This window comes from Xiphias gladius, chromosome 18 (genome assembly GCF_016859285.1).
Source record: "Xiphias gladius isolate SHS-SW01 ecotype Sanya breed wild chromosome 18, ASM1685928v1, whole genome shotgun sequence".
Lineage (NCBI taxonomy): Eukaryota > Metazoa > Chordata > Actinopteri > Istiophoriformes > Xiphiidae > Xiphias > Xiphias gladius.
In genome coordinates, this window is record NC_053417.1 from 9,358,089 (window position 1) to 9,373,379 (window position 15,291).

Here is a 15,291-nt window from a genome sequence, read left to right on the forward strand (position 1 = left end):
AAGAACAGATGTGTAAGTGGGCAGGTGAAGCTCAGGTGACTGAAGATGGAAAACGGGTGAGCAGATGGCTATGGGGACAGGAAGAAAATCCGGGGACATCTGGTGGGCGGAAGGAGAATGGCAGGTGTGGGGAGATGAAGGGGAAAACATGGCTCTGGGGAAGTGAGCAGGGGCCGAGGGAAACTGGGGAGCAGACTGTGACAGATGAACTTTCATTGAAGCTCAGGCATTACAAGGTACAAAAAAAATCAATTCATTTTTACCATTATTCTACTTGATTGATTCTGACTTACAGTCCAAGTGGTTGCTATTGTGCCAAGTCAGTCCATAAAGCTTTAATTAGTTCTATTTATCAAAGCTACAATTCAAAGATGCATCATCTCTTTCAAATTTTTCACGATCAGACACTTGATATCTGACATATCTGATATATCTGATATCTGATTTATCCTTTTTAAATTAAATTTCAAAGGAAACCATTTTTAAAAAGCCACTATTTCACCAAGTTTAGTCAAATTTGGACCAGTGGTTTCTGATTTATCAGGTTTTAAGGATAGACAGATGGAAAGAGTGAAAATCCACACTCCACCACGGTCGGAGCAATGCCAAAGTGAGAAAAACCTATAAATTTTATCTGCTGCGTTTTAAATAAAGAGTGAAGGCTGAGGCGTGGTGTTAGTGTGTGTGACAGCAGGTGTTGTTCTCCTGTGGTGGACTCGGCGCTCAGCTCTCCCACTGTGGCTGGTTATTAATGGCTACAGATTCATTACTAGCAGCCAGTCAGCCATGCTGCCAGCACGCCCAACACTATTAGTCACACAGTCAGACTGATACACAGGCATACACATAATGAATACCAAATACCACCGTGCAAACACACAAATGTAGACAGTTATACGGACTCATGAACATTGCACACATACTAACAGACATACAGTTTTTGCAAATCCATGCAACGACAAATGGAACACTTCTCCCGGTAATGTTGTAACTTGTAATTTTTACTGACGTTTAACTAGTACTTTACCTGTTTGTCTCTTCTCCTTTTCTATCCTTCTCCTCATCTCTCCCTACTTTCCTTATTCTCTCCATCCAGAGGACATCTTTATCCTCCAGGGGAAAGACAAGAAGAACCCTCTCATCTACGGCCTGTTTACCACTTCAAGGTATGTACCTCTGTAAAACAGAAAACATGGGGGTAGAGTAACTTTAAAATGAAGTTTGTAATCTTTGCACCTTTGTTTAAATGTTGAAAATGCCAGTAGGGTTGCGGGTATTGCGGGTATATTGCTCATAATGAAAAAAAAAAAACATTGAATCATTGGTATTCATCAACAACCCCATCAACACCTGCAGATATATTTTGACTCAACTTGTTTTGTGGAGACCTTCTTTCCTTTGAGTGTCATAGAAATGTAGAGTAGAAAAGAGTGGAAGAGGATGCACTTAATCCCAAACAGCTCCAGGTGAGCTACTAGCAGCCTCCTAGATTTAAAGGTGATGAAAAAGTATACTACTAACTAAAACCAAACAAAAGAAAAAGACTAGATGTTTTGTGTCTAGTTTATTTTTGATCAACCTCTTGAAGCTGTATTAGACAGCTTTGCACTTTTGCAGCCCCCGGACGCAGCAGGAGCTACTGTTTAAACGTTTAAAGGAAATTCCACCCATCCCTTAGCTATACCGCTTATCCCTTTTTGGGTCATGGGGGGGCTGGAGCCCATCCCAGCTGGCATTGGGCAAGAGGCGGGGTACACCCTGGACAAGTCGCCAGTCTATCACAGGGCTGACGCTTAGAGACAAACAACCAGTCACGCTCAGATTCGTATACGGGCAATTTAGAGTCGCCAGTTAAGCTAACCTCTGTGTCTTTGGAAAGTGGGAGGAATGGGGAGTACATGCAGGGGGCCTTCTTGCTGTGAGGCAACAGTTCTAGCCACTGCACCATTCTTAAAGGAGATTTGATAAATACCATGTATTATCACGTCCATAAATTAAAGAGCAGATGACAATGGGGGGATTGTGAGGATTTTTTTCTTTTTATTTTCAAAAAGGGAATAAAAAGGGTTCACAAATAAAATGTAGAAACAGCTTTTTTCGAACTTTAGATGAACCTGGTTTTTGTGATGAAATGGAGAGTTGGCCGGCAGGAGTTAAAAACTTTTCATTTAACTTTATGTTCAAATACTTAACAAATACAGCCACTGCATTGTCCTGTATTTTGTTTCATCATGATGGAATTGAAACGCAGTCAAGAGAACATCTGTGTGGTGATGTGAATGCTCCATGTCACACGCTAATGTGTGACACACAGATGACTGTGTCACACACTGTGAGATACACCCAGTCTGTAAGGTGACCCATGAATGAAACACATTCATTCAATAAAACAGAGCTCATGTCAGTCTTCATCATCATATCATCATCATCAGTGCTCTGGCTGTGACATGGCAAGTGTAGCAACTGTGTGCGTGTGTGTGTGTGTGTGTGTGTGGGTCTGTGTGCGTGTGGGTGTGGTTTGACCCGTATCATATTTTCCTCACAGACAAACAAACAAAGACACTCAAAACTTCATTCAAACCTCTCATTTAAAGACACAGTGCATAAGATCTCTTTTTGGGGAGACCTCCCGCAACTTTTAGACCTCGAGAACTTGAAAAAAAGAAAGTCATAAAGAAAACAAGTACATGAGGACAAAATTCAAAATTAAATTTACTAATCTACAGAGGTCAAACCAGAACACAACATGCTACGCAAGTACAAACCAAATAAAAACGATGACAAAACATAGAAAATATGAAGCAACACTGAAATGGGCTTGATTAGAGTCCATAAACAATGTGCTTTCCATCAGTATCAGCAAAATGGTAATCTGCTTGCATGTTAATAAGAGACATCCATGACAAAGAGGAAAAGAAAAACATTTTTCTGCTCCAACTGGGACAGAGAAGTGACACAAATGCATGAAACTGCACGATAGAAGGCAGACAGATTTAAAGACAGGCAGATGAATAGAAAAAAGGTTGATATTCAAAAAGAGAGGCTCTCATTAAGACTGACACTGTGAATGACAGATAACAGGTGATACATTACACAGACAAAACAAAACAAAGATTGAAACAGCCACTGGCTGAACATGGGGAAAAAATAAAGTTAAGAAAAGACAGAACATGCGTGTGTGAGTCACAAACTAAGAAGCCTGCAGTTTGTCATTTTCTCCAAACTTTCTGATGGCACCACTTGCTCTGAGCACAACCTAGTTTCAGAGGTGGACTCCAGAGCTCTACAGTAGCAGCAGAAGTATTACAACATTTGGCATGGCGGAGCAGGGAGTTGGTCTGTTTTTTTGGGTTTTGGAAAGTATCTGGAATCTCAGTGGGGAACGGACAGAAATCCAAAGCATCACCCAGGGTGGGGACCCAACCACAGAACTGCAGAGTGCAGAAAGGTCATTCCTTCTGAATGGAAACTTCTCTCTCTGGTACAGTCATGATTTCACACACACAGAGGTTTTTGTCTCCTGTGATGAAGTCAAGATTGGACGTGTCCTCTGTTTTCTGTGTTTTTCATCTGATAATTTTTTTAATTAATTTTCCATCTATCACATGAAATATATTAGACACAGCTGGTTTATTTTGCTACGCTACGTTTCTGTTCTGGTGGAGTGGGTGTTTTATTCATTTATATGGTCGTTTGTTTATGCTAGTCATTTTATTCATTCATTCACTCATATTTCTTTTCACTTATTAATGTATTTGCTTATTCATTAACACTTCTGTTCTTTTGTTTGTTTGTTTGGGCATTTCAAGCAAGATCTCAGACCTAACTGATCAAATATTTACAAAATGTGAGGAGTTGAAATTATACTGGTTAGTCCAAGGAAGGTTATGGCCGGGCTTTCTTTAGAATACTGACTAAATCCTTGGTCTCCTTTTGTCCGTGTAGGTTGATACTTCCCCATCATACATGCTATCTCAGACACATAACACCAGTGATAAGATTTCTACCAAAATTGAGCATTACACTCCTATATTTTGGTGTTTTCGGATTCGGTATCGGGGTTTTTTTTTCTATATTGTTTGTTCAGCCATTTCTACAAGTGTTACCTCACAGACACAGTTGAGTGGAAACTTGGGGAAATTATGTATCTAAACATTGTCTGACATTTTCTAAACTTCAATGAATGTGGGCCTTATATTTCGTATTGGAAAACTATTACAGGGCTATATTGAAAATTCAAATGGATTTCATAGTGAGTAGGAAAAAGATCCTTTAGCAGGAGAACTGAGAAACTTTTGTCTGGCTGAAGTGCCCTTGAACAGGGACATTAAATCCATACCAGTGACACGCATCATTCATGCAAAGTCGGCAGAATGGAAAGAACAGGAAAGCCCCCCATCATTCCGACTTGGGAGTGTTAACGCGTTATTCATGGTTACCTCCACTGCTCACCTTGTAGTCGCATCATTTCAATCACAGAAATCAGCACCTTTTGCAGTATTTGGGGCAGTTTGTTAATAATTGAAACCAGATACAAGCTCCTTTTAAATTAGCCAAATCATATTGTATTTGTCTTAACATTGGATTTTATTTTGATGTAACTATCAGCAGTGTTTGGTTTTACAGAAATTTTGTAAATGGTTTATTGACTCTCCTGTAGTTCTGTTTGTCAGAAATTCCTGATACCTCCGACTCGGACGCTGATGTGAATGTTTTTTCCCACTTGTTTGCTCATTATTATGTTCTAAATAATTTGACGTGAACATCTAACCTCCTCACTGGAACCTCTGATCTTTCTGTGAAGGGGAGAAAAGAGAGCTTCCTATCAGATAAAGTATAGACTAAACATGCTGGATGTAGCAGCTATCTAAACTGAGTGAAACTACCATGATTCATCAAAGCACAGCCTTTCTATCTGTTCTGTTTCTAGCAGCTCTGCCCATCAAACGCTGCTGGAATCTTTAACTCTGACACACTCTGCCAAAAATCTTAACCATGGTCTTAAATACAGTGGATGGGATGTGTTGTGGTGGCGATTTATGTGCTAAAAGCAGCGCATTCATCCAAACTGGACTTTGGGTTGGACCAGATTCAGTGAATTGGTGCGTTCAAGCTGAAAAGCCACATTGATTCATAGCTCTATGTACAATACGTCACTTTCTTATTTAACTTTCTGCTTAAAAACCAATAACATTCAACAAGTGAAATCATCAAAGGCGTCCTGAGCTCATGCTTTTACTCCTGCAGGCTGGAGTAATAACAGTAGGAAAGGTTATTTCAGTCTGATTCTCATGAATGACAGCTCTCCTTCCTTCTTTCTTTTTTATCCTCAGTGATATTCTGAATGGTTCAGCAGTGTGTGTTTACCGAATGGAGGATGTCGTTCGGGCTTTCAAAGGAAATTTCCTGCATAAGGAGGGGCCTCAGTATAAGTGGGCAGAGTTTACAGGCAAGGTGCCCTACCCACGACCAGGAACTGTAAGTTAATGTTCAAAACCAATGTACACTGATAGCTGCACTCAGACACTGGGACATAGCTACTAAATTCAACAAAATAATGTACCTTATTTTCATATAAGAATGTTAGGATGTTGGAATGTTAAGAAAGATATTTTTTAAGTTTAATTACACCACGATTATTGAATGAAAATCTCTGTGTCTGTCAACATTCTATTATCTTTCTTTCCCTCTGTATTTCTTTATTTCTCTCTCAGTGTCCCAGTAGTACATATGGAAGCTACAGTTCGACCAGAGAGTATCCTGACGACGTCATCTTCTTCAGCAGGACACACCCGCTACTGCAGGTTCAGTTCATATTTGACTACTCAGTTAGCTTGTGGCCTATTTCATAGTGGGGTGTAGCACATTTTTTTCTCTTTTTTTGTCTAAAATTCTTAGGTGAGATTAAGAAATTAAGTTGGCCAACACTCTTCACCACGACTCCAACACTGAGAACTTATCTCAGTGATGAACAACATGATTTAACAAATGCTCATTTCACGTGTGATGTATAACATTTTCTGTTCATAAAATTTCCAAACCCTAAAAGTTCTCACTGTTTTAGGAAAATGTGCTACCACTGGGAGAGCGCCCCCTCCTGGTCAGAGTGGGTGCTCACTACAAGTTCAGCAAACTGCTGGTTGACAGAGTGGAGGCCGTGGATGGCACCTACGATGTGCTGTTCATCGGCACAGGTAGAGTGTGTGTGGTTGGCCTTTTCTCTAAGTTCCCAGAAGTGCAGTTGTGTGCTTTAACCCTGTTTTAACAATAAAAATTTTCAAATGTATTGTTTTGGCTGCAGACTCTGGTCTGGTGCTGAAGGCCATTCATCTACCCAGAGAACATGGCCAGAGTCAGGAGGTCACTCTGGAGCAGCTGCAGGTTTTTCAGGTACAGCAAACAGTTACTGTGGAAAAACACAATGTTGTACCATAGATTTTACTACAAACTACAATATATGCACCATTTGCAACAGCCAACCATTTTACAAGTCATGTTGCTATTCAGATTTTTCCTACATTCAAGGCAGCCATTGGTTTCCATTTTCCAAATTAATGAAAAGAATGAAAAGAAAAACATTAAACATTACACTGATACCCCACTTACACCAGCTGGTAGGCAGTATACACTTCCACCGGATTTGGAAAAGGATTTCATTGCATTGCTCAAACTCTTGAAGTAGACACTACTTCTTCTAAGCTTTTAATTTCCTGATGCTGCCTTAATTAAATTGTAGAACTGTTTTTTGCAGAATGTCCGTTTGTAGTAAAATATGGTGTGTTTGATACCTTAATAACTAATATTTGGTTCAAAGTACCAACTTCATATTTTGTGCATTCGCTAATTAAAACATGTTCTTTAAAAAATTTTTTTTCATTTTTAATGCCTCATAAATCAGGATTTTTGATTTATTTCAGACATTCACCTAATTGCTAAGAAAGTACTATAACATGTGTATAAATTTGAAAGATCCGATGTCGTTCAATGAGAAGATATAGTGGGCTCCAAAGCATGAAAGAATATTTTAAATATAATTTCAGCAAGCCATAACTTGGCAAACATGCAACTGTGGGTCAACCATTTTACAAGTTAAAGGTATCTAATAGTGCAGAACAATCCCTGAAAATTTCAAGCATGTAGCATGAACAGTTTAAAAGTAATAACTTATGAAACTTTTCAGTGTTTTAGCAACTCTCGTTTATTAGGGCCACGATCCCTTTTTAAAAGCCTGCATATCTCAGAAACTAAAGAAGATACAAGCCGAACATTTTGCGCACTAGTTATTGGGTACAATGACTTTATTTACATGAAGTGTGAAGCAAATCCAAGATGGTCAGTTGGGAGGCCTCTGTTGAATTGACATGGAATGACCCATTTCCATCTGTCAGCAGGAATGTAAAGTATGCAGGATTTTTCATAAAGGTGATTATTTTTGTCATGCTTTGTGTTTTCCTAAACTTGAAGCAAAGATTTACAACACAGACACTTCACATACATACACTCCAATATAGAATTACAAATGAAATCTTAAGAACGCTTTTATCCAAAGTTTGTTACTGTAGCATGACTCTCAACACATTTAACACTTAAACTACAATAGCTGAACCTAGTTAACATGTCAGACTGTAAAAAAACATTTTTTTCTTTTAACTACAGTCCATAATATTCACAGTTCAGCCAATTATAAATTCCACTGGAGGCGCAAATCAAAATGCAAGAAAAACTCTGTCAACTGATGTGTTTCGAGATTTCTTTGTGTGAGTGCAGAAAGACCATGAGTCCAGACTATGAGATCAGTTCTCTAGATTAGTTAAAATTGTTTAAAATTATTGTGGTTTGCAGCCGCACCCAAAGATTTTATAACAATTTCTTTAGTTTTTCCCTTTAAAACTAATCCCATATGTTTGTTAACCCTCTCTTTTTCTCTGTCTGTCTGTCTGTCTATCTATGCGACAGCTATTTGATTCAATTCAAACTCGATGTGTTTCTCAGTTTTCTTCTCTCTTTTTCTCACAGCACAAATCGCCCGTGACAGCCATGACACTCTCAAAGAAAAAGGTAACAGATGAAAGAGAGACACAGAAACTTACTTTCAAACTTCCAAACTCTCCCACACACACACAACACACACACACACACACACGCACAACATCACTTTTATCACTGAAATCTGCACCTTATATCTCCAAGGACAGCTTCATCACCAGTTGCTATGGTTACCCCACCTCAGTCAGAGCAGTAATGAAAAGATGCCCCACACACACACACACACACACACACACACACACGCACACACACATGCAAACACAGAAATACACCTTGGATTATTAAAGTAGTCTGGGTTTCATGAAAAAATATCTAAAGCTCACTCACACAACTAGACACACACATCAAGATTATAAAAAGCAAGCATCACCACATTTGTCTCTCTCACACAGACACACACACACACACACACACACACAGACTCCCCGTGGTCATGCAGTGACATTGTTATACTGAGTTGCACATGTGACTCAGAGTGAGGATGAATCTGGTTTAGCTGTTAATTATCAGTGTGTCTCTGTTTTATGGGAGCACACTGAATGCCCTCTGTCTCTCATGGCTCTCCCTTATTTTTGACTCCCCTCCTCCCCCCACTTCCATTTTGTCTTTCCTGCTTTCATTCCCCCCTCCCTTATCCTCAACCATCCTTCACTCTACCTCGTCCCTGCCCCGTTTTCAACCATTGTTTTCTCCTCCGTCTTTATTTCTGTCTTTCATACCCCTTACTCTGCCCCCTCCTCCTCCACCAGCAGTGGTTGTATGTTGGCTCCAAGGAGGGTGTGTCCCAATTGGCCCTGTACCACTGTGAGCTGTACGGCCAGGCCTGCGCCGAGTGCTGCCTGGCCAGAGATCCCTACTGCACCTGGGATGGACACGCCTGCAGCCCCTACATGCCCACTGTGCGCAGGTAGGGATGGCGAATTGCTGTAGATCTGCTTATGTTTATCTAGAGAACACTAATCTGATTACTGTGTACTTGATATTCCTTACAGCTTAGATTTTTTTTTTCTCTGGATAGCAAACACATGGAATCTCAAGTGAGATTTAAACCAGATTTGAGGATAGTTTGAAATGTGGCCCAAATCATATTTCAACTCTTTCTTATTAAAGTTTAAGCATTTTCGCCACTTGACCAGGACTTTGTTCTAAAATGAAGCATGACAAATGGACAGATTTCTTAGAAATTTGCAAATGCTTATGTCTTTGGTGATTCCCTGACCTTTCCTCTAGTGCCACCATCGTCCCCATCAGCCAAAATTTCCATTTTGCGCACAAAATCTAATAATATAAAATGTAGATTGGCATGAAATTTCTTGAGCAAACTTATTCTCCCAAGTGGATGAAACCTTTTTATTTCAGTTACCTCATGACCTTTTCTGTATCACCCTTCAGTACAAGCTTCTGTTCAAGTATTCAGTTTGTTCTGTGTAACACTTCAGGATTACAGGATGTAATGAACATTGGAGCCTCTTGGAGCAACTACAGGGTTGAAGTTCATATCTTAATTTTTTTATTTTTTCTCTACAGACGGAACGCTCGTCATTTAGGGGAGGATGAGGATCCACTAACTCAGTGTGTCAGACAGGGAGGTGAGGAGCCAATTCACTTGGAGCCTTATTCACCAACACTTTACATACAGTGTATGATTTGTTTACAGGATAGATAGAATCACCATGATGTTACATTTTACAGCTAATTAACTCAGTGACCTTTAACAATGCTTTACCGTTTGTTAACACAAACAGTTTTATGTTTAAGATTTTTACTGTCTTGTATATGATTAGTACACGGTATAATGTCACTTGGTATACACACACACAAAAATATTGAGTCACAGTATGAATGCATGCTATTCAAAGTAACAGCATCCAAGTCAATTTTATTTTAAACGGCTTGGCTCAAAATCACAGATATGTGCAGTACACATAAAATCTCACTTCAGATAAAGAAAAACTCCACAAATGAGTAAAACAGACTAAAAGTAAATGCAAAATAAATAGCAAAGTTTTGAAAATTGGAAAAGCCTAACATATATTCAATACTAAATTGGTGTAAAAACTAAAAAAGAGAGAAAAAAGGATAGAGACAGTGATAGAAACAACGCTCTGCAAACAAAAGAAAGCAAACAGAAATAAAGTTTTAACTAAAACCAGATCTCTAACTTTTTAGGTTTACTGACAACATGCCAACACATCTGCAGAAGTAGTACAACATATCAGACTTTGTCACATCTTTTTCTATTTCAGCCGCGCTGCAGGTGGAGGCAGAGCAAAGGGTGATGATGGTTGCTGAGGGTAACAGCACCTACCTGGAGTGTCTGCCTCGATCCAGACACGCTGCCGTTACCTGGTACAAACAGGCTGGAGAGAACAGTCCTGAACTAAACCAGGTACCAACACACACACATTTTTCAGTAATACCTTTATTTGCATTCTAAACTTTTAAAATATTACGACAGAGCATAAATACATTATAGGATATAAAAGCTAAATTATATTAAGCTATTAATTATATTATATTATTATAATATTTTTTAAGTTAAAATATGCTCATATCATATCATGTATGCTAACATATCTTAACGGGGAGAGGTGCTGTCAAAGGCTTATGTGACCCAGACTCATTGAGCAGCCTGGAGGAGTGCAGAGATATTCCCTTATAAAGTCCTTCTAACCTATCAGAGAAGGCCAGGTTCAGGGTTGGGAGTACACGGCTGTGAATCAATTCATGAAGCTATTACTGACTCACAGGCTAGCAAGCTCCCGATTCCTGCATTAGCTGAGCAAGTGAACACAACAAGGATGCAGGTGCAGGGCTGGGCCAAGACAGTCTGCCTGCAGAGCTCCTCTGTGGGGTCGCTTGTGGGTGGAGCGTCATAGGGCAGGGAGAGGGAAGGGTGGGAGGAGCAGGGTGGTTTGAAGTTGAGTCTCGTGCTCACCAGCACTAGCTTGGTCTCCAAGTTTGTCCAACACACCAATGTTCCAATACCACCCTCAATCTTAATAAAAGATGCAGGTAGCATTGCTTTCTTCAAAGAGCAACTATTCAAGTACCTTAGATTTGTTATGGGCATCCACAAACCCATATTACTAATTCACCCATTCATCAGCCAGATTGAAAAATGTACACACAAGTACTCAGCATTCATCTGATCTCTCTCCTTTTCTCTAGGTGGTAACAGGTGACCAGCTGGTGGTTATCGAGCGGGGTGTGCTAATTCGTCGAGCCGAGCTGTCTCACGGCGGCGTCTATCACTGCCAGGTTGAGGAGCATGGCTACCACTGGACCGCCGTCACCGTCCGCCTCACCGTCTGGAGCCCCTCGGCCAATCGCCTCCTTGCTTCCTGGTCCAGCTCGTCTTACCAAAGCACAGGAACCCAGCCCTGGTACGAGGACGTGATGGCCCTGATTCACCCGGGAAACCTCGGCCAGCACTGCAGGGCTCTGGGATACCGGCCCCCGCGCAACCACCGTCGCCACGGTGACATCATAATGGAGCCGAACAAGGAGAAAGAGAGAGGGGAGAGGCACAAGCACGGGGGAGGAGGGGGAGGAAGAGCAGCAGGGAGGAAGAGCAGGAGCAAGCCCCAGCAGAGGGCACCGAGGAGCACTTGAATGTGTCGCGGAACAGGAGGGTGGATTTTCAGTGACTTAAACACACACACACTTAAGTTAACGCACACACTAAAACACACGTGCACACAAACGCACATGTACGCACACACACACACACACACACACTTAACTTATACACTGAGACACACACATACTCTATGTACAGAGACTACAACATGCGCATGCACTTATCTACAAACAAAAAAGGCATCCTTTCATCATAGTTACAATCTTTTAAACTAAGCTACACACAAACAACTGAAGTATGTACATGAGGATGTGATTGTTTCACCTGGACAAAGATTTAGTAGAAAAGTAGAACACATTAGGTTGCAAAGCATGCTGAATGAAGGATGAACAGCATGTCCAGATCACTCAGTTTGACTGACTCTATGTTGTGACAAGGACATTTAAAGGGATGTTTTGGGTTTGGAGCAACTACATAGGAAAAAATAGTCTTGTTCCAAAAGTTCAGCAGTAAAAAAAAAGATCATCCAACCTTTCTGAAATGATTGCTGTCTTAAAGGACCACCTTACTCTCTTGCACGTTTTTGCCAATGGTAAAAAAATCACATACTGCCAATTATTCTCTAAAACAGAGCAGATATTTTTAGATCAATTTCCTACCCTTTAGGCAGACACTGGTTTCCATTAGTTTCAGTATGCTTCTAAAATCATCATGCAGAAACTTGAAGAATGCTTCAGAGCTGTTGCCTTTTTTTCGTCAAAGTCATGTTACTGCAGTTGCAAGAAGCATTTTTCAAGCTTTCCTTTGTGTTGCCCTCAAATTTCGAGGGCACTCCATCCTCGGATGAAGAACTGAGGGTCAGCTGCTCAAAAGCATTTCATTGACAACATATGTTGTTTGAAAGTAAACAATCAGAAGACAAAGAAGCACACATGCATGTGCTGAAAAAGGAAGTGGTTGTTGTATGTCAACGTGTTTGTAATGCAGCAACAGCTAAACAAAAAAGAAAGGTATCTAAATATTCTCTTTGATTGAGGGCCTATTGATCTAAAAACTTGGCATGTTTTGGAAAATTATCAGCAGTGATAGATAATTAAAGGGCTTCAGCCTTCAAAATTAAGTTATTAGTCATCAAGGTCATTGTTTAACAAAGCAGCAACTTTGAGAAAGTAATTATTTAGATTGTGAATAGCAGTAATTAGCACTGATGAGTTTTCTGCATTTTTTTCCTCTGATGAATATGTAACATTTTGGGATGAAATCCTTCAAGCAGTTCACCTAAAGTTGGAGTTTTGTTGGTTTCTTCAGATAGGTGGGGTCTGACCGCAAGATGACTGACCACGACCACAAAGATGAAAGGCAGAGGAAGGCACGATGACGGCTTTGATGAGGTTACAGATCTACTTTCCCAAGTCATTAGTGTTCTGTGTTGCAGCCGTATAAACACACTGCAGGAGATGTTTCCAATATGCTCTCCTCAACGTTTTTTAAGTAATGTTAGCTGGTAAGGTTTACAGGCTTAGCTGGCACTGCTTTTATGCCACACAGCAGAGAGCTGTTTAGTATAGGTGTGGGGAAGAAGTGAACAGAATTAAGGTGGATCTGGTTTGTCTTATAGTGTCAGAGAAAATGCTCAATCCTGCTTTGAGCATTGCTTTTGTTTGCCTGGAGTCTCATATGCGTACAGTGTACAGATTTAGGAAACATGTTAAGGTTTATTTTATGAATGACAAAAATAACGTCTGCACATCTACAAATCTTGATTTTTGCTACGTATGTGTAGGGGAAGAAATAGTGTTGCTGCTATTATAAGAGGCACAGTCAAGGCTTTATAGTAACTTAAAAAAATCCTCTTGATATTCATGATTGAATGTGTTTTAAATGGTTTTAAAGAGTCGTAATTAGGGTCAGTACTACCAGACAGGTTTTTTTAATTGGTAGTGTTTAAAATCATATTTCTATCTAGTAAAAACTCAATATTTTGTGGCTCTGTATCTATCGAACAAAAAAAAAGTTTTGCTGTAACGTTTTTCGTGACAGTCAACTCAGCACACTGAACCATCTAAAAAGATTTTCAGTAATGTTTGATACAAAATGGACAAGAAAACACATTTCAAAGAGGACCGAACTATGAACTGAACTCCCAAGAGACTCTGTACAGAACATGCATGTTTCTCAAACTATGGCTCAGGACCAAAATGGGCCGTTGGTGACCTTGACTGGAGTAATATGTTGGTGGTCCTGCAGCTCCAGCTGATACTGACATCTAGCTGTAAATCATGAAGCAGACCTGTTGTATAATAAAGAAGCCTTAATTATACGAAGTTGAGAAAGTTCTAAACTGGACTGGCGTTAAACAGGACTGTCAAGTGGATCTGAGCAACTTCAGTGACTTTGCAATGCAGTAAATTGTGATTTGTTCTTAATGTTAAAATGTTAAACCAACACAACTTGTTCCAACTCTATTTAACTTTCTGCTTCGTGGTATTTATGTGTTTAATCTGGAGTAAAAATGCTTGTTTCAGACGTTGTGAGGTGAGATTTTTGGGAAACACTTCAAGCTATCCATCAGGTCACATTAAAATGTGAGTGTGTTTGTTGGTCTTTCTTTGTATGCATGTACTGTATGTTTGTGTACCACACATAGAAGTCTGCACAGTGTTCTTCATTTTTTTTTTTTTTTTTTCTCGATTTCCAGGGAATCTTGCCCATCCTGCAGGCATTTAAAAGTAAAACCTGATTCGGCTGGGGGCTGTGGGAACTAAAAGTGTATTTAAAACTTGATGCTTTGTTTCTCTGTTTCAAACCAAATGATCAAACGTCCAGCGTGAGCTCAACAGTGATAATGCTGATGTTTACAGATCAGACTGCATTACGTATGAAATAATGTTACTCACGCTTAAAAAATTAATGTGAGAGAATGGAATGGAAAAAGCCAGACAGTCTAACTAAATTAAATTTTTAAACTTTATTTTGTAAGGGTTACTGGAAGAAAATCATGAGGAAGACATTTACATGCATAGTTAACTCCAATAATAACAGTCTCTCGTATCTTTGTATATTTAATTTCATCGCACAATGATGGTGCTGAGCATGCGGTCCCACCTATATTAGAGTAATTATATCTCATGATGATCCCTGCTGGATCCCTTTTGCTCTTTTGACTGTATATATATCTGTGTATGTGTGCGTGTGCGTGTGCGTGTGCGTGTGTGTGTGTGTGTGTGTGCGTGCGTGCATATGTGTGTGTGCGCACGCACTTACAGCACAATACAGTATGCGTCGTCTTTTTGTGTGAAAGGTTCTGAGGCCAAGCCAGTAAATCTGCCAAACAGGAGAACTCAGCAATGGATAGGAGACAGTTTTCATGCCATAATAAAAATAAACCAGAACGACTCTGAGCAGAGAGAGCCTGCAGAAAATTAACATGGGCTTGGCTTCTTGGCTTTGGCCACATGAAAGATCTCACCAGCGCTGAGCTACTTCTGAATGTGAGTGTTTGAGCAAAGAGAAAGAAAGAGAATTTATAGGGGAGTATGTGGCTGAGTAGCTGTTGAATGCTGAGTGTGTAAGTGTCAGCTGCAGCCACGTCTCAAAGACAAAAGGGCGTGTGTGGGTGAGTGTGAAGTTGGCAGTACAATCCAAATGAAATCAAGATTTGG

At 40.0% G+C, this 15,291-nt stretch overlaps 1 protein-coding gene across 1 annotated transcript in view; it reads left to right on the forward strand.

The window, feature by feature from the left end:
- The window catches only part of sema3h (sema domain, immunoglobulin domain (Ig), short basic domain, secreted, (semaphorin) 3H), a 70,526-nt gene extending 56,253 nt beyond the window's left edge, over positions 1-14,273 (forward strand). The window contains exons 9-18 of the mRNA XM_040151878.1: positions 1,097-1,166; positions 5,334-5,478; positions 5,715-5,804; positions 6,065-6,194; positions 6,302-6,390; positions 8,017-8,058; positions 8,799-8,953; positions 9,574-9,635; positions 10,293-10,435; positions 11,218-14,273. Coding sequence (XP_040007812.1) covers positions 1,097-1,166; positions 5,334-5,478; positions 5,715-5,804; positions 6,065-6,194; positions 6,302-6,390; positions 8,017-8,058; positions 8,799-8,953; positions 9,574-9,635; positions 10,293-10,435; positions 11,218-11,661 — 1,370 coding nt within the window. The 3' untranslated portion in view covers positions 11,662-14,273. The remainder of the gene's footprint in view (positions 1-1,096; positions 1,167-5,333; positions 5,479-5,714; positions 5,805-6,064; positions 6,195-6,301; positions 6,391-8,016; positions 8,059-8,798; positions 8,954-9,573; positions 9,636-10,292; positions 10,436-11,217) is intronic.
- Positions 14,274-15,291: the final 1,018 nt, after the last annotated feature.